This window comes from Stegodyphus dumicola, chromosome 9 (genome assembly GCF_044657685.1).
Source record: "Stegodyphus dumicola isolate Sdum_Otavi_A_Nest chromosome 9, ASM4465768v1".
Classification (NCBI taxonomy): domain Eukaryota; kingdom Metazoa; phylum Arthropoda; class Arachnida; order Araneae; family Eresidae; genus Stegodyphus; species Stegodyphus dumicola.
This window is the reverse complement of record NC_140776.1, coordinates 13,761,469-13,781,736: the sequence shown is the minus strand read 5'-3', so window position 1 is coordinate 13,781,736 and position 20,268 is coordinate 13,761,469. Positions and strand designations below refer to the sequence as shown.

At 35.8% G+C, this 20,268-nt stretch overlaps 1 protein-coding gene across 1 annotated transcript in view; it reads right to left on the bottom strand.

Moving 5' to 3' along the window:
- PsGEF (Protostome-specific GEF) overlaps positions 1 to 20,268 on the bottom strand; it is a 278,552-nt gene that overhangs the window by 24,477 nt on the left and 233,807 nt on the right. The window contains exons 16-17 of the mRNA XM_085823244.1: positions 14,997 to 15,173; positions 7,674 to 8,696 (exon numbers count right to left, since the gene is read on the bottom strand). Coding sequence (XP_085679370.1) covers positions 7,674 to 8,696; positions 14,997 to 15,173 — 1,200 coding nt within the window. The remainder of the gene's footprint in view (positions 1 to 7,673; positions 8,697 to 14,996; positions 15,174 to 20,268) is intronic.

The window sequence follows — 20,268 nt, the reverse complement described above, 5'->3', positions numbered from 1 at the left end:
TATTTTGTTTACAAATATGGCGATATAAATTTCATAATTACAGTACCAAAAAATATATTAATAACTAATTTAAGCTATTCTTGTTTGTGGAAATTTAAATTCCTAAGAATTAGCTTTCGTTTTTAACTATTATTAACGTATATATTCATATTGAAATTTTTCATCTTCATTAACTTCAAATCTTTAAACTAAGGACTGCTAAGTCTTTTATGCGAAAGTTTTTTATACTTTTACTGATTATTTATTATTTATGTTAATTTCAAATAGATAAGTGATAAGTGACGGAGGACATGGGCACTGTCCCTTTACCTTAATGGTTAATCAGTACAGCACCACGTCCGCCATTATTCAGAGCCGCCGATGGGGTTCACTGCCGTTCAACTGCCCGTGTCCCAGTGTTTGTAATTTCAAATAGAATAATAAATTTATTTTTACTCCTCTTGATGGTATTTTCTCTCTCCTTCCTTAGCGTATTCGATAGGTCCAGGTTCGAATCCAGGCGAAAGCATTATTCATTTTACACATATCTTGCTTCAAAATAACCTAATGTCTCTAATGCCTACATTAGAGCCTGAATTAAAAGGTGGTGGGTGATGATTCTTCGCTACCAGGATTTGGAAATTGGATCTCCTAATGCCCAGTCACACTTTAAAAGGGGGAGTACATGAGGTATTTTCTCCCTTCCTTCTGCATGCCTTCGTGGTGAAATGGTAGCATAGTCGGCGCGTATTCGCCGGTTCAGGTTCTAGTCCGGCGAGGGCATTGCTCATTTTTAATGTCTCCTACGCAGGAGCTGGAATTACCTGTGAGCATTTCTCACACTATCTTTCCCTGGGAACTAATAAGACAGCGTTCGATGGTGAAGTTGAGGCGATTAAAGTTCTTTGTCCTGTCGAAATGCTCGTCCTTCCCTTCCCTTTCTGAACAGTTTGTCATATTCTCAGATCCTAAAGGGGCAATACTGGCAAATGCTAACATCTGCCAAGCTTCTATTTCTTCATCTGTAATGCAATGTCTGAGAATACCTACTACGAGAATTGCATGAAAAACACTAAATAGTCATTTTGCTGTGGATTCCTCTCAGCATCGCCACAAAAAGGCAGATAAGCTGGCCAAAAGAGCATGCGATATTATTCAGGTTTCAGATGGACAGGTTGGTTATAAGTCTGTATCAGCAAAAATCTGTATGACCTTCAAGACCAAGTAGGTGTCACAATTAAAAGAAAGAATAAGAGATAAACTGTGGGAGATTGACATCTATAATCTTCCATACTACCGCAGTCTGTGATGTAACTGCCTTTCGTCTAGTTAACAATGCATGACTGTTTATATGCACACTTTCACATATTCCAAATACAGTTGATAGTCCTACTTGCCCCCTTTTCTGCAATGGTGCAGTGATGAACGCTGGGCATTTCCTTTTCTGCTCCGCGCTCTCTCACTGTGTTTTCCAAACACTGGGAAGCTAGAGATCTTTTAGCATTCATGTTCTATTGTATTACTGCATTTTTATAGTTTTTGGATTTCTGTATGGCGTAAGGATTTTTGTCTCTATATGCCAGCTGCATTAGAAATTAAAAAAAAATATATACCAAACTTTAACATGCGCCAAATGTATAAATTTACGTATCTCATTGGAAATTTTGAATAAAAAAACTCCATTTTTTAAGGCATCGCTAGAAATGCGACGTTAACGTGTAGGGTTTTATATTTATTTTCACTAATAAGTTAAATTTTAATTTTAAACTTTCCTATAAGCCTTCATTTCCCTAATTGTCAATGCCGCAATATTTAAATTTGGTAGCGCGGGTGAAGAAATGTAAATTCTACTTGGAGGAGAAAACGTTTAAATACTGGGTTCCAGAAGCAAAGGTTGGAGAGAGTTAGGCTATTGTCGTTACCGCTGTTGCGTGGGCTTTTACTCCCGGAGTGGTAGTTTACTTGGCATACAAGGTTACTTTATTTTTATTACAGCATTTCAATTTGCGGCCAATAGTTTCGACGCGGGCTTAAGAAACAGGAATATCTGATCCCTGTAGTTTAATTTCTACTATTTGTGAACATCTTCTAATTTTTAGTTTAGTTCTGTGATTTCAGTTACCGCCCAAGCGAGGTGTAGCGTGTTAGCATCGAGTTGACGCATTGTTAATTTTAAAGAAGGGTACTTTAACCCTTCTTCTTTTTGTAAAAAAAAGGGTATATTAACCCATCTCCTTTTTTCAAACTTTTTTAAAATAAAGCGTACTTTAAGCCTTCTCCTGTGTAGTTCCTACCAGAACTTGCTACACGTGCAGTTGTCACTTAGAAGGTAAGCAAGTCGACTCTCCGAGCGTCATGGTCAAAATTTTGTAAGCTGATTAGAAAAAGGTATATTGTTATATTTAATATAGCAAGTCTAATTAACGCTGAGGAGCTAACATTTTGAGAGTCAATGCTTTAAATACTACTCTAGCGATTTTGGGGCACTTTGGCATAACTTGTGTCGTTGAATTGAAATATAGAAAAAATTCGGTATGCCGTTTCAGAAAGTGTCTGATATTGTTATCTATATCTAAATTATCTACAGTGTTTGACCATAAAGAAGTAGAACTGATTTTTTAAAAAAACATCTGAAGCTGCACAGCGTTTCCAGCGACTCTGCCAATGACTGGAGTCTCCCTGGAACTCAGAAACTGCAGTACTTTTCAGCTTCCTCTTTACGGCCTCTTGAATGGCATGGTGTCGTCCTTTCAAGACCCTTTTCAGTAGGGAGAAGAAAGAAAAATTCTGAAGGAACGACATTTGGGCTGTAGGGTGGCTGCAGAAGCTGTGTGATGCCATGTTTCGTCAAGAAGTGCCTGACAGCAAAGTCGATGTGGTTCGACGCATTTCGTAATTGAGCCTCCAAGATCCAACAATTGATGGATGAATGCGGATTACTCGTTTTCTGAGTCGATCAAGTGCAGGTACAGCCCAGATGTCGGTCCTTGAGATTACTTCCTCTTCCCCCCACTGGAAAGGGTCATAAAAGGACGGCACCACGGGTCAGTACACGCCATTCAAGAGGCCGTAACGAGGGAACTGAAGAGCATTCCAGTTTCTGCGTTCTAGGGAGCCTTCAGAGATTGGCAGAGACGCTGAAAACACTCTGTTAATGCAGAAACGGCATATTTTGAGAACTATCAAGCTGATGTGTGAAAACTGTGAAGAAATGTTTTCAAAAAATTCAGTCCTATTATTTTTCGTGCAAACCCTGTATGTTAGAACAATGCTGTATATAAACCTAAAGCTCATCTTCATTCACGCTTTCGAAATATAAAAACTGCAAGTTAAATTTCGTCGATCGGCCTAGTAGAACGAAAGATATAGAACTGTCCCACTTTTTTGTGCAGTGTACAAACAAACGTTTTCTTTCTGATATTCCAGGTATATGTTCGTATTATTATTATTACTAAAACAGTAAGACATCTACATAAATAATGTTTATATTTTCGTGAACTTTAAAAATAAATATTAGGCAATTCAACTATTTTTAAATTTTATATTCTCTTATAATCGAGGTATTTCGGTTGATTATGGAACAAGACTTGTCTGTGACAAATAATCAGTTACCTTATTTTTATAGTAAATGGATATTTTAAGTAAAAAAAGACTGCATTTTAAATTTTTTTACAAAACAATAAATGTTTAACTATTATATGTTTCAAATTAAATTTTCCACTTTAAGTATCATAGCAAACTTGAAAACAGCTTTCTTGTCTTCTCTTTCACGTCTAGTTCAAATATATGATATATGATAATTGTCTAACAGATGATTTGCTACTGTTACCTTAAAGAAATCACATTAAAAAAAGTTGCGATCTTTCCATGATGTACCTTTCACTGTGAAAGCTGCAGAAATCTAGCATTTCAAAACACGGGGATACTTCGAGATTGCTAATTTGGAACCCACCCATATTACATATTAAAATATACTGCTGTTCTTTCATATCAACCAGAATAGGTTTTGCTAGATAAAAGGATTTATGGGGATAGCCGCATTTGAAATCAAATCATTTGAAGTGAAAAGAAAGAAGTTGCTCATAAAGTGAACATTTAAGAACATACAAGTATAATTTTTTGTAGTGTATACAAGTGTAAACAAGTGTAATTTTTAACCTAAATTTTAGACGATAATGAAACAATTTTTATTACAGTTATAACTTTGCTGAATATGTTCTATTTCTCGTAGAAGAATCTATTCCATTAAAATCTTTGTGCGTCTATCTGTCTTTTTTGTTTGTTTGTTTGTTTGTTTGTTTGTTTGTGGTATTATCTCCTCCGGAACGGCGGTGAGTTGAATTTCGAGAAAGGTACCTCCGGAATCCAAAATTTCCTTAGGAAGACATTTCGACCATTCTCATCTTCGTACGACTATAATTAGCAGAGATATTATTTAAAAACTCTAGAAACGCTAATTTTCGTGCTCATTTTTCCGAGTGGCGACAGTCTCGCACGCTGGAGATAAAAATCTGCTTTATTTCAAAATGTGTTGCTATTGCTCGCTTTTAAATCGCATAGTTTATTAGTAAAACATTTGTACGTTTTACAAAATATGAAAGAAAAATAGCATTGTCAAACATTAACTATATTATTATTATATAAGATTAAATTCTGAAGTTGAGCAGGCAACTGCATGTGACGACACTGTAAGTCGAAAAGGTTTAGTTAATGTTAACATTTTAAATAAATAGATGATGTTAGCAACTTCTTTGTTTTCGAGTTAGGATAACTGACACGATATATTATTGCCATGTTAATTCTTGTACTGATACTGAGAAAAAGGTGTGATATTACATTAAATTTAAATCATGACGTCATACTTATTAACCTGAGGTGTCCAAAATTTTTGTTTTCTGGTTTGGCAAAAAAAAAGTTATTTACGAATTGGATGTTGTTTGGAAAGAATGAACTCATTTCGTTCACATTGAAATATTTTTATCCATTTTCTATTCAGGCTTACATAGAAAATAAGTTTTACATTGGCCGCAGACCGCTTATCCAACGGGCTTGCCCGCTATTTAGTACATAAAATATGAACTTCTTTTAAAAGTTATTTACACACTTCAACAGTACATTTTAACTATTTAATTGAAAATTAATTCTTTTCCATAAAGCTGCAATTAAATTTGGTATAAGTTTAAAATTGGGTGCCCCTTGTTTTTTTTTTGGCGATTCTTTTTTGACGCCAAAATCGGCGCCAGCAAGCTACAATTTCAAGATGGCCGCTACACAAAATTTGGAGATTCTTTTTTAACGCCAAAATCGGCGCCAGCAAGGTACAATTTCAAGATGGCCGCTACACAAAATTAAAATAACAAGTCAAACAATTCCACAAACTCGGTGCCCATGTACACATCGATTTATTTTCACTTGAAAACATCAGAGAATTACACATTTCGGCATTGTGCACTGCCTTGACTTTTTTCCATGTACACATCGATCTATTTTAGAAACAAATCGGAAGAATGATGACGCCATATAAGGTTAAAAGAAAAGGTAGTCATCGCCAAAATTGAACAAAATTTGTCGATTTCAATCGAAATTTGTTCAATCGAAAGAGCACCCAATTCTATACTTTAAATTTTTATACAATTATATTTTTAAAGCTATTTCATGAAGGAGCAGTCTTCGTGCTTTAAGATGCAGATAAACTTTATTTTAAACTAATCACAAGATAGATGAAATGCAATCATGTTTATATACATGCGTTCTCGTTGTTTATATGTATGTTAAAATGCGTTTAGTTGGAAAACATCCATTAACTTTTATCAGAGCATTTTGATATTTATATGATTTTACAACCATCATCTTTTCCATATAAATCCACATTTTTTTCTGAAATGCATTGACATCTCCAATGAAATAATATGCAACACAGTATTGCAACCAAGAAGGAAGTAACGACTCATTTTTGATATAAATGATATCTGTGTACAAAATTTTACGTAATTCAAATGGTTTAAATACGCAAACTTGCGATATCTAATTATAATTGTTTTAAACATTTTTCAAGAAAAAAGGTGAGTGAAGAGGAAATTGCTTACGATATGGAATATTTTGCACGAATAAATTTGAGAAAACTTTAAGAATAATAATCACAAAGTCATCGCCAAAGGAAAGGTAAAGTTTCTTAAAAGTTTGAAAAATAAATTCCCTTTGTGTTAAAAATTAATATCTTCTCACTTCAGTCCCTTTCTGTGCAATCGCAGCTTCTAGATGTTCAGAACCAGGTTCTGTAAGTGTACGAATACCATGTATAGGAAACTTTTATCCATACCCGTTGCAGGAACTTTACATAGAATCATATACCACAAAAGAAGACAAAAGTCATCACACTCGCTGTGGTATGAAAATGATGCGGTAAATTTGTTGTTGTGTTCTTACATTCACACAGTAGTTTTCCGAATCCAAGGAAAAAAGTTCTGTTTCCTATTGGAAGATGCGGCGAGTAATCTTCCGGCAGATACAGATATAAATGGTCTAAAAGGTCATCGTAACGTTCACCATTCAATGTCTGCAAGAGGTAATTTACTGAATGATGTGAAAGAAAGCAGCTCAAAAGATAAGAACGTCATATTCACCTGTTGAATGCCCACCTATTTACATAGTCATTTTCTGAGTCCAAAGGCAAAATGCTGTTTCCTGTTGAAAGATGGTGCGATTAACCTTCCTGCAGATACCCACAGAAATGGTCTAAAAGGTCGTCTTAGCGTTCACCATTCAATATCTGCAAGAGGATATTTGCTGACTTATGATGTGAAAAAATAGCTCAGAATATAACAACATTAACTAAGTTCATCTGTTGGGCGCCCAATTGTGCCATCAAGAGATGCGACTTGGATAGTGAATCAGACCCCACTAAAATGCAAAACATAACTGGAAGTATGATCTAAACGACATTATTCCATGTTCTGAGGGTTCATATTTCGCGTTTCTTGCTTGCAGAGATTTTCTTTGCAATACTTTTTTGGTAATATGACTGTCATCTTCAGTTTGCAGCTCTGGAATTCAGGCGATTTAAGATCTCCTGCTACAATGCATTTGCAAATAAATAGAACGTCACAAGGGTTGCATAGATAGGTGAGATGTACTGCTAAGATACAAAACGTGAATTCTTACTCTGAAACCTAGAATGAAGCATATATGGATTATCATTCTGAACACATTTCCAGATTCCCTGTTTATGGCAGTTATTCCCAACACACTCTTGATGCAGCAGCACCGGAAAGCAGCTTTTCACAAATACTGAAATCTAATATTGAGACTTGTAATAATCAACAGGAGTTCAAACTGGTTAATGTTTAGTACTTTCTCGTTACTATCAACTTTTATAATTTATATGTAGAAGTTAAACATATACCATTTATAGTATTTTCTGATGAGCCATCAGGTTTTAAACGGCCGATAACCTACTACCCCAAGGGATTGTCTGCTCTTGCGATAGCGCAAAGTACTTAAAGATGAGTTAATAACTATATATTAATTCCTACCGGCTTCAAATACGTGAAATTTGTGGTGTTAGTTAAATCGGTCTGTAACTTACTGAATTTCAGCATCTTTGTATCAGAGGTATTCAACGCAATTACATTTTCTCTTTCCAAAGCAGTGCTGTATGCTAAAATTTCCAGAAATAAATAAGATTAAACACTTACATGGGAACACTCGGGTGAGTTCAACACAGTTACACAGCTTGATGGTTGTTCCTTCGCACAGTTTTCTTTCAATTGAATATCTCCTCCCAAATGTGCATTCCTTGATGCACTTTGATCGCTATTAGAAGATTTAGACTCTCGCTTCCAGAAGCGAGGAAACAATTTCCTCTTTTTCTTTTCATTCGGAAGAGAGATCACCAAAGAATCCTCGGTATTTTCTTTTAAGTCACTGAAACCAGACGAAACTGTATCCGATTTCAGAAGGTGTTCTTTTGATGTCGTTGTAGATAATTGCCGACGGTGACGGAATGAGGTACCCGTGCGAGTGCGACAAATTGTTGATGATGTGGTATGGTCAACGTTAGCATTTCTTTTATCAATTTTTAGTCGCTCAAATGTCCCTAACCTTGGAAATTTCTTTTTTGGAGTTCTTTTGCTCCGACTTGTTCCTGGGGAGGGTACGGAATCATCAGTTTGGACATACCGCTCTGATTTATACGGTGTTTCTGGAGCACTGTGACTTTCAGGAACTGACTGCTCAGGATCACTGCAGTCATCTATCTTTGAGGCTGAGCTACTACTATTTTTTAAGTTTTCAGATAGTGCTCTGAGTTCCGAAATTCGGGATGAGTGAGTGTCTAATTCGGGACTTGTAGCATCTGGGGAATCAATAAATGGAAAACAATAGCTGAAATCGTTTCCAAATGATTTCGATCTGGTAACAGCACATTTTTTAGACGTATGTGCACTTTGTCTCGCTATGCTTTGATCTGAGGAAAATGCATGACTCTCTTTTTCGGGTTTTAGGTTATCAGAGACTTTGCCAGCACAACCAGGCTGTTCGTATTTGGTATTATTTTCTGTCAAAGAACCATTCTCATTTGCACTTTTTTTGGCATCTTTCGCAGGTGGAGAACCCAAACTCTTCAAACTTCCCGAGTGACAGGTCGAGAATTTTGTTAATCCAGTCAGTGTAACAAATGAGGATTCTTCGTAGTTAATATTTCTTTTAGATCTCAGTCCCTGAAATAATGAAAATATGAAACGAAAATAAAATTGCTCAGCCTTGTTTAGGGTAAAAAAAGTATTCAAATAATACGGACAGATATACAGGGTGCTTTCAGCAAATCGATTATAAACTTTCAGGAGTGATAAAGTATACCTAGACGATGGAAAGCCACATAGTGCTGCATGGTTGGAAACGCTTTCCTGGCACGGGTAGTGGCAACAGAACACGCGGGAAAGGAAGAACACGAATAGGGTGAGACAGTATGGTTATTATGCTCAGTGCAGCGCAGACCAAGAAATAAGAACTAAAACAGGCAATTGTCATCAAAAAAGGTGTTCGAAACGTATCCTCAACATGGGATCGGCAGGGGTGTTCCGGTGTATCAGCCAACAAAATCGCTAGACGCCACTTGCATTCACTACTTCCTCTAGAAGTACGTCAAGACAATGGTGTACGAAAACCCTCGTTAGAAGTACTGAAGAACTTGTTGCACGCATCGTGGCAATTGCTGGGGAAGTCCGGGGTATGCCCGGTATTTTCCAGAATATCAGATCTTTCATGTGCCAGAGATGTGAGGCCTGCATCAGGTTCTGTTGTCGTTATTTCGAACGCCTTGTTTGATGAAGATCGTTCTCTGTTTTTCTTTCTTGTATTTCTGATCTACTTTGGAACTTGTTATTCTTTCTTGTGTTTCCCTACCACGTTTCCTCATCATGTTCTTCCTTTGTTGTGTTTTGTCGTGTTGAAAAGCTTTCTCGACCATACATTGTTATGTGATTGTTTCATCGTACCCTGTCTCTCCCGAAAGTTTGTAACCGATTTGCTGAAACACCCTGTATATGTATTAAAGAAAGAAACTTTTTTTATCGATGGTCACATCGATAAAATAACATATTGAATAAAACAATTACATATTGGATAAAAAGATAAATATATAGGTCAACAGTTATTATAAAAATCAATAAACAGTGGACTTAAAAACTTAATTTGCCATGAAATTTGCGTATTGCCTTCTGTGCTGGAATCTTACAACATCTTCCTCAGTGATTATTTATATCAACCGAAAAACATAGAACTAACTTCAAGTTGATTTTTCAGTTTGCTTATTTTAAAATTATTTCATTTTTCTAGTAGAAATTGACAGTTGAAATATTTTAAGCTGCTTACGAGGAAACAAAGTACGCAAAACATTTGGAAGATTTAGGCCTTAATAGCCGAAATCATTAATTATTGCGATTGAATAATTAAAGTAGCTAATCCGAATTAAAAGTCATTTGTATGCTAATTACTATTGTCGCTACCATAGCCCAACTTGGAGGGCATCTACTGCAATGCACATACTTTCTTTGCTACGCCCATGTGAATTGACGTCTATGTTGTCAGCTTTGGAAATTCAAATCAGTTCTACGTATTTAATTGTCGTACCTTGCAAGCTTAAATTTACTCTTTTAACTATCATTTTACTCTAAATTTCACATATATGTTACCAATAAAGTGCGAAAATCAGTTATTCTGCAGATCATCTAGCTAATCTGCGGATTAACTAGGGTGATCCTTTAAAGTGCGAAGGGTTTGGTGGTTTTTTTTTTTTTTTTTTTTTTTTTCATTTCTCAAATTGCCTAGATAATCTGCGTATTACCTACTAGGCACTCGTTAATATGAAAGTAAGATTCTTTGCTGAAACAACAAGAACGTTTTGTATGCTTCAAACAGCCACCACCTAGACTTTTCAATAGCTGATCAGATGGGGTTTCATAAAATAATACTGCAAATCTAAATATACCACAAATAGGAGTGCTTGTTGCATAATCCAATTGCTATGTAATTAAAAGTATCACCAATCTTTATATTTTACTAGTAAGTGAACATAATTTTATCGTTTCTTTTTCAAATTCATTTCCTAAATTGTAATAATATTGTTACGAAATGTCCAAGCGCGGTGAGACAGCTTCCCCGCAAAGCAGGTTTAGGGTTGCCATAAAATGACAAAGGAAGACAGGGTTACCACATTTGGCGAGAAGTCGTCCATTTGGCGACAAAATTGGCAACATGCCATGGACGGATGGAGAACCTTCTTGAACGAATTCTTACCGGTTTAGCCAAGAACGTTCTCGAACACAAGCCGAAAGCTATATAAACCCTGCTGATACGCAGTCAGTTAATGCGAGTCAGAGAGAGTGCCTCGTCTAGAGTGCGAGATAGTCAGTCGGTGCGGAGTCGATCGAGTTGACAGCCGGACAGCGAGTGCCGAGTGGGTCGTTGAGTGCATCGAAGAGTCTCTTAGTGTATCGCGGTTAGTGCATCGTCAAGAGAGTGTGTTAAGCTCCGGGAACGACTGAACCGAAGAGTCGGGAGCTATGCTCTGTGTGTTGTCGAGTACATCGCGAGTTCTAGCGTGGAGAGTCTCGAGAATACGTGGAGTTCCGAGGACGACCGAGCAGAGTCGGAAACTGTACTCTGGTGCTTTGCAGTGAAGCTGTCTCCACCGTTATAGCCTGATATTGGGAAAGCTGTGTCGCTGATTGTGACAGCGTGTTTATAGTAGTTCTTCGACGACTGTAAAACGTGATTTTGGAACTGTCCCGGTTAATATCGGCCAATAAAGTGTGTTTCGATATTCCATGAAGTGCTGTCGTCTTTATTCACTCCAAATCCACGCGAACCCCATTAATGAACGTGAAAGAAGAAAATAACATAACAACTTGTGTCAGAAAAAAGCGTAACAATATTTTACACCGTTTTATGCTTTGAATATTGATTTGTTATTTTTTTATTATTGACAACGTTTTATTCTTTTGATTGATTGGTGATTGATTCTGTGAACTACTTTGTTTAACTTTATTAATTTTAATTTTTAGATATCGGATAAGAAATAAATACCATTATGTTAATTTAAGCGCACAAAAACGTTCCTCTTGTCCCAGCAAAGATCTTATTTTCAGTTTAACGAGCGCCTAGTAGGCACTGTGCAGATTAGCGAGTGCCTAGTAATGTGCAAAGTGTATGGAAAGGAAATGACAGAAACAAACCTTTAAGCTTTAACGATACGGAATCCATTAACGTGCACATTACCTAGGTAAAATGCGGAGAACTCTCTATGCTGCACTTTGATAGAGCAAATCAGTTAATATGCAGATTAGCAAGGTAATGTGCACATTAAAAACTTTCGAACTTTAGCCGTAACATACACACATATATACACTAACGTAAATGAGGTTATAGTTGCAGGTTTCCTCAGGAATATTTTTATTCCTAGAAGGTTTAAATCAAAATTAAACTTGAGAATTGACATGATTTTGAGCAAGTGATGTACCTAATTTAAGTATATAAAACCTATGATGAGCTTCATCACCATACCAATATGCTCAACTAAAACTAATTTTTCACATGCGTTACCGTTTTGAAATACGCTTATGCTCTTTTTAGCACGCTTCTATTTGTCTTCTGTATACAAATATGCATTTAAATATTCACAAAACATTTTAATAGATGAATTAATTACAGCTATAAATAACCTTTGTATGGCACAATCTTTTGGTTCCTAAAAAAGGGCATTTCTGCGAATACAAACAAACAAAAGAACTAGTACAAAAAGTAATACATTTTAAAAATATTATTATTTTAAGAATATAAAATTTTAAAAACTATATAGGTTTCATTTTATAATTAAAAGAAAATATGCTTGTTAGAACTATAATGGATCAAGAAATTTAGATATTTGTGTTTTCTTCATCATCGCTACTAATCACCATTAAAAGGAACAGTTTTCTTTTTAATGACCTTCTGAGGTATCTTTAATATAATCTTCAATTTTGCATTTTAATTTTATGCAAAAAAAATCTACCATATTCTATTCCATTTTATAACTGAGCGATCTTCATAAATTTTGCTGTGTTAAAGTAAGCACTTATGATGCTTTCTCTAAAGTTTTACTCTTTTTTTTTTAGTTGAAGGATCATCATTAGCGGTTTTCTTGGTGAATGCTTCAACCGCGTTAGAGTGAAACAATGTTGTAGGAATTTCGAACTATAGGTGGAATATTCTGGAGTTCTCGAAACTTGTTATAATAGTGGCGTGTTATGCGTACTATTTATAAGCAAACTCTAAATTTATTATACGGAGGCTACACACACTTGAGCCGTTTCAAACATATAATAAAAGATTCGGAATGAATTACTGATCGTCTTCTTGTACGTTACATTTAATATTTTCTTGGTATCCAGTTATAACTAAATTAATTTGAGCTAAGAAAATCTGTATTGAGAATAATGTAATGTAGCGTTTCAATACCTATTTTTCCCTCGCATCCTTCGAATATGATATACAATAGCGTTTATAAATGTATCTCTTATGAAAACTGAAACCGGGAACTCTCATCTCTAGGAATGAATTCTAGTATTTTTAGGGCTTTTTATACCAAGTCATGTAAAGTTTACTAAAAGTACATGCATGTGTTCTCCTCATTTCAGGGGACCTTTTAATTGTATCATCACTTTATTCTAGAGATTTTAAATACTGATAAATAAGTCATTAATTTCGTTTTAATTGAATATTCACATTCAGTGGTGGTAATGTCTGGTCGAGGGCAAAATCGTTTGTAATCTTCAGTTTCTAATCGTTGGTACGGTTTATAAGGCAAGAAATTAGAGGAATTCAGATTCTCAGCTATACGAAAGAAAAACTTTTGTTTAATACATTCCCCGACATTGGAAAGCAACACCAAGGAGTGGCCAGAACGTGATGAAACTCGACAAACAGAGAGAGATAACAGCGAACAATAAGTGATCTTTATTTCGAAATGATATGCATAATACAAAGCGAAAAAAGCGTCGGCTCCGTTTATGCGCCACTGACTAGGCTTCTGACCTAAGGTAAAACCAAACGGAATGATGCCTGATCAGTGAAGACCAACTTGGATGGCGATATACTAAGCAACACGTCTGGGTACAGAATCAATGAGAATACGGATGGTGTCCTGAGGAATGGCTCTCCATTCCCTGTCAACCATTTGCCACAGCTTGTCTTCTGAACGGGGCAATGGCAGGGTCTTCAAATGGCGTTGAAATCCCATCCCAAACGTGTTAGACTTTGGTGAGAGATCAGGGAAGAACGGTGGTCAGTGAAGCACCTGTGCACCTTGCAGAGCACATTGGCTGATGAGAGCAGTGTGTGGTCGAGCATTATCCTTCAGATAAATAGACTGGGGCACTTCCTGAGATAATTAGCGCCACCGGCCGCAGCACATTATCCACGTATCATTGAGCCGCCATAGTGTCCTAAATACGAACTAGACGTAATCTGGAATCGTATACAATTGTGTCCCAAACCATGACGCTGAGTTGCCTTGCGTTGGGGCGTTCCAAAATTGCTGCCGGACTGGCCTTTTCTCCACATCGACGCCAGACTCGTACACGGTGACTATGACTAGAAAAACAGAATCATCTGTTTCATCTGAGAACACGACCCTGTGCCATTCCGTCCTCCACATCACTCGAGCCCGACACCATTGAAGAAGCTGGCGTCTATGATGTGGGGTCAATGGCGGACGCCAAGACTGCAGGCACTAGCCACCAAGCGACGGAAAATGGTTCTGGTCGATATAGGAACATCCACGGTGTCTTGAACATGCTGCAGAATGGAGGTATAACTCGCTTGCAGAGTCGGCACTGCTTGTCGACGGATGCGTCGATCCATGCGTGCTGACGTAACTCCTCAAACTTGCCACATTTCCCTGTTCCAAACATTATCGCCACAGACATTGCACTGTGGACGCGTCCAGGTGTGTGTCAGCTTAGATTTGCCATATGGACCAATTAGCCCTCATCAGTCCGATCACCATGCCCCTCCTCTTCCTCCATTGGCAGCGGCCTGGCATTCTGTGCTATTACACGCGTCCTCTGAGACAAGAACACATTTTCTGCGATGATTTCCATAGCAGAAATAACGGTACGGAAACTGAATATTCTCCAGGTTCTTTCCTTTATATCTTCTTTACCATGTGCTGGAGAGCTACTCATTTCACGCCATTCGCATGACTCGTCCCATAACGTGCGTCTACCCTGAAATTTGCTTAATTTTCGGGCCATTCCTTCTTGGTGTTGTATTTTCAATGTCGGGTAGTGAAAATAACGAGTGATATTATGAAAGTACGATTATTTTTTACGATTATGCTAGTAAAATCTATAGAACTGAGTTGTGACATTTTTTTTTTTTTATATTTTGAAAATATATTAGCTGTCTATTTAATATATAGCATGAAATCGTTTAGTGCAAATAAAACAATTTACGGCATTAAAATGCACATTGGGTCTTACCTTCAGGCCAGGATGGTGCACAAAGCAGGGTTTTTTACCATAGCTTAAAGCTTCCATGCTATAATAGGAAAGCTGTTGAGTAAGGAATTTTTGCCATAGTAATTTTACGCTTGCCGAGGGGGCTCTTAGTATCCATGTGATCCATTGGTTACGTTTTCCAGCTGCTTTTTGGGGGTTCTGAAATAGGAAATTTTTTTCATCTAAATTTATTAGTTTAACCAATTTTGCACATAACACTATTTACGAAATGATAAAACTTAAGCCTATAAATAAACTAGCTCCAATGCTATTCCATTACAGTTATGGAATACTGTAGCACAGTGCAGAACAGGAAGTAATTGTATAGAGACATTGGGATTTTTTCGAAGCCAGAGAGATGAAAAATGAGCAACGCCTTCGCCGGGACTCGAACCTTGGGCCTCTGGAATACGCGCCCAACGTGCAGACCACCACACTACGAAGTCACGCCAAGAAGACGGGAGAATAACCTTATAAGTGTACCAAGTAGAAATTTACAGGAACGCAAATTCGTTTACAGGACTCTAAAAAGTCTAACTCGTTTACAGGACGACAGTTTAAATTAGTAAAGTTAGGACAGACAGGTAAAATACTACGTACTAAAATACTGTATCTCTGAACAGAAAATTCGTGTCATGCGCTTGCCTTCCATATAGTAAACACTAAACTTTTTACAATTGCCCTTGAAAACGTTTAGTTTAAGAATCGCCCGCAGGGTTTATTTCTTTGACGTTATATAATCGGGTGGTGAATAGAAAAAATAGTGAATTTTCACATCTTTTGCATCCCAAATCATAAAAAATAAATATCACTTTGTGATAAAATAGTCAAAAATGATACGAAGAATAGACATAATTTGGATCCATGTAACTTAACTGTAAAATTAAAGGTCCATGTAACCAAACTGTAAATTTTCTTTTGAAAATCACAAAAAATTCCTAACATTTTTTTGTTTTAGATAAAACCTGCAGAATGCTTAGGAGAATGTCATCACATAAGAAAATTATCCGATTTTATATTAATTTCTTTCGTGTGCTTCAACTTCATTTGATTACGGCATAGCATTCGAGGGCTATTTTAGCTGAGGGATGTCTTCATGGAGGTCCTCTTAGGGAAATTGGCTCGTGTACACGTTATACATAGGTAAAATCACGAAAGTGCCAACATATCTAATCCGTTTGCTACATTAGTTTTGAATCTCGGGACGAATTACCAGTGTTCAGCGACTTTGTCGTTCGGCCGCTGATGTACCCTGTAAATAGATAGATAAATGAATAAATTCACAGTAAAAAATAGTTCAAAACGTAATCCAGTTGTGCCCTGATAGCAGCAATAAATTCTTCTTTCGTCCAACCAACACCCTGATTGGTGATGTAGTGAAAGGTGTAAATTACTTTGTTTCCTGATTCATTTTTGGTTTTAACATTTTTTGCACCTATCATGCAACTTACTATTGTGTTTCCGGTGTTTTATTATTGCATGTGGTTTGTTCCGGAACGAATATGGGACGGATTTTAAACGCATTAATTTATGTAGAGAGAGATAGAGAAAGCCTGTCTCAAACTGAGCGGAACACTTGGATACAATTCTTATTAGTTTTTAGGTTTCAAGTTACATATTATATCTATTTATTATTATTGTTTGTTTTTGTTAACGAACGCTTTGATTATTGTCCAGCTTTATACATAACGTTACAGTTTATGAGATTACTTAAAAAATTATAATTTCTGAGTGCTGAAGAATTAGGCTCGGCAATTAAAGCATGCGTAAAATGTTTTCAGAAATTTCTACATCGTGAAGAAAATGTGTGGAGCAGCGGTTCTTAAACTTTTTTGACAAACACGAACTACCTGAACAAAAACTGAAAAACTTCGTTACTACCACTACATTTTACAATGATTAGTTTTCAGTTTCTTAATAGAAATATTAAAGAAATTGCCATTTGCTCAATCTGTTGGCTATTTGTGTTAAATATGCGCACGTAAAGAATATAGATTAAAAATTGGTTGCCATTTTAATTATCAAGCTTTAAGTTATAATACGTTAATTCTTGTTTAACAAAGATCAGTTTCTTTATCTCTGGTTATATCTCACTTAAACCGTAAATTAGTATCCACTTGTAATTTTGTTCTGCACTTTTCTTAATATAAAATGGAAGAGAAACCTTGGTCACACAAATAGGTTGTGCAGAAAGGGAATAAAAATTTGTTAGCTTTATTTAAAATGCCTTTAGATTCTTTTTTTCCGTTCAGCCAAAAGTTCGCGAAATCTTCAGTTAGAGTTCGATTACAGGAAATTTCTATCAATTGTTCTTTTTCTTCACGAGATTTTTGAATTTAACAGTTGAAAATACAGTACAACTCCAATTATCGGAAGTCTGACCATCCGAATCACTGTTTATTCGAATCACTTTCAGAATGTTTCATAATCAACTGCTGAAGAGAAGGAAAAGAAGAAATAGAAAAAGAAGCTCAAGAAAAGGAGAGGGAAGAGTCAGGAAAAGATGAGGATGACATATCACATTTGGAATTAAGAAATATTCTTTTGAAAATACCTGGACTTTCAGAATTTAATGCTGAGGATACAGCAGAATGGATGGTGTGTGATTTGTCAGAACTTGGGTTTCAAATTATAAATTTATTGACAGTGCGAGAGAAGACAGTGTCGAGGGAGAAGATGACGTTAATATCAAAGTTGAAGCAGACACGGGAACAGAAACTAGTGAAGAGCTTGCCGGCCTTGAAAGTGCGCTGAAGTGGATGGAGCTTTAGCCCGAGTTTGACCACATGCAACTTCTCGTTGCCAAGCGGATGAAAACAGTCAAACAGTGTAAAAAATGTACGTAAAAGTATTGCAATTTCATTTTAATTAATCAAAACCTCTTTTTTTAAGAAAATAGATTTTTTCTTCCATTTCAACACACAGTGCATACACTTATTAATTACAGTTTACGTAGACCCCTTTCTTCGGAAAAAATCCAATTATTCGAATTTTTGATTATCCGAATGGGGCCCGCTCCAGTTGATTCGGATAATTGGAGTTCTATTGTATTTTGTTTCTTTGCGTACCATCAGTTGTAGAGGATAGATAAAATCCATATTCGAATATTTGATTATCCGAATGGGGCCCGTCCCACTTGATTCGGATAAGTGGAGTTCTACTGTATTTTGTTTCTTTGCGTACCATCGGTTGTAGAGGATAGATAAAATTCGTTTAACAAAAGAAATTTATTTCGACCCTAAAAGTTTCACCAAAATTAAGCACATTGTGAAGCACATTTTAAATTATAATGAAAACTGTAAGACCTTTTCCCATGCAAAATATAGCTTTGTTAATCACTTACGTAACAAGTGCCTTGAAAATCGATGCAAATTCGCAAATAGTATCATCAAGGTGATAAAAAATGTTCAAATTAGAGGGAAAAAGTAACAATTTAGCTGTTATTTCTGTTGACATAGCTATTCAATAGAAGGATGCTCTCTTCAAACTGAATAGTTGTGTCAATAAAACAAATGACGGTACTAGGAAATGAGAACATTCACCTGAACATAATAACCCTCTGAATCAACTAAACCTTACTGTGCACGGTGAATAAATACTTTTTGAACGATGAATCGGTCGAATATTTGTAGAAGAGTTTTTCACTGTCAAAATTATCTGTAGCTTTCCGGAAACAGAATTTGCATCTGAACTAAGTAACTCGTAACTCGTCAATAATGGTTTATGTATGACGGTTTCATTCAAACAGAAGAGATTTTTGGGGGATAGGAAGAATAATTAGTAAAATAATGTAAGATATTTCAGTCAAACTTAAAAATCTTCTCTGAAAATAGTTTCTTCACACCGAATAACATTAAGGGGAATTTTGGATTTATGAGATTACGTCGAAACCTAGAGGGCTATCTGCCTAAGGGGACTGATACCTTCGCGGAGAACTTTCTAAGGGAACGTGGCTCTTATACACATGAGCCTTTTACACGAAAAGCCCATGCAGCCAGCCCGTTTGCCAGGATTCGAACCACGGACCGAACTACCAGTGTTCAGCGACTTTACCCCTCGGCCGCTGGTGGGCTTAAGTAGAATTTATAAGGATGTTCAAAGTTCCTCTGGTTAATTAAAGAAGCAATTATTATCGTCTTTAAAGGTATAAATTGAAGCATGCAACAAAATGTAATTATTGAACTCAGAACTCTAGCTTCTAACTTAAACACTGCGCAGTTTAAGCTGTACTGCATAATGCGCATGCATTGATAAAGAACAATTATATTACATTAAAATCCATCCGTTTTTTTAATAACTAATATTGGTTTCATTTAATTCTGTTCTAGTTTTTTAATTGTCTTTTAAGTATATCATGTTATTCTGGATGATTTAAATAACTGCAGGATTATTTCTGTACTGCGTAACGTAACCGCGAAAAAAAAAAAAAAAAAAAAAAAAAAAATGGGAAAATTCTGCATCTCTCGTTTTACAGGACCGATTAACGAAATTCAAATTGGTTTTTATGTCTCGAAAGCGCGACTTAGGATATATATTATATTTATTTATAGTGCTGATCTAATATAGGTATTTTGATACAAAAATCGTACCTTTTCTGAAATGACATGTCGATTATTTTTCCATATTTCAATTCTACGACTCAAATTATGCCTAAATATTAAATTTTGTAAAATTTGATGCGACATTTATGGAGATATGTAAAAATTTATCTTGGCTCATTTTTTTCAGTTTGCGCCCAGAGTAATTCAGTCGGCAAACTTCTTAATTTAAAGCAACCTATTTTCCTTTCCTTTTTTTCGTTATAGGCGAGCGGAAACGAGTCATCGTTCGTTATTTCAAATGATTTTACAAAGTGCGTAAATCACATTTGGCGTTATTATCGCTTATAACAAATATTTCAAATTTCAAAACGCGCCAATATGTAAATTTAAGTATATCCCAGGAAATTTTGAATAAAAAACTCTTAATTGTTTCCAGGTATACTTAGAAAATACATCTGCTTTAAGATGATGGTAAAAATTGTATAGGTTATAATTCAATTTTTTTTTTTTTTAATTTATAAAAATTTTCAAAAATAGATATTTTAAAAATAAATCATAAAAAATGGGCGAGTTTTATTTGGAATGAGGTTAACTTTCGAAATTTTGGAAGAAGGAATGAAGTAAATTTGATTTAAAAAAGTGATATTAATAAATATATAGCAAATTGAATTAACATAGAGGAGCTAAAATTTTGAGAGTTAATTGTTTTTAAA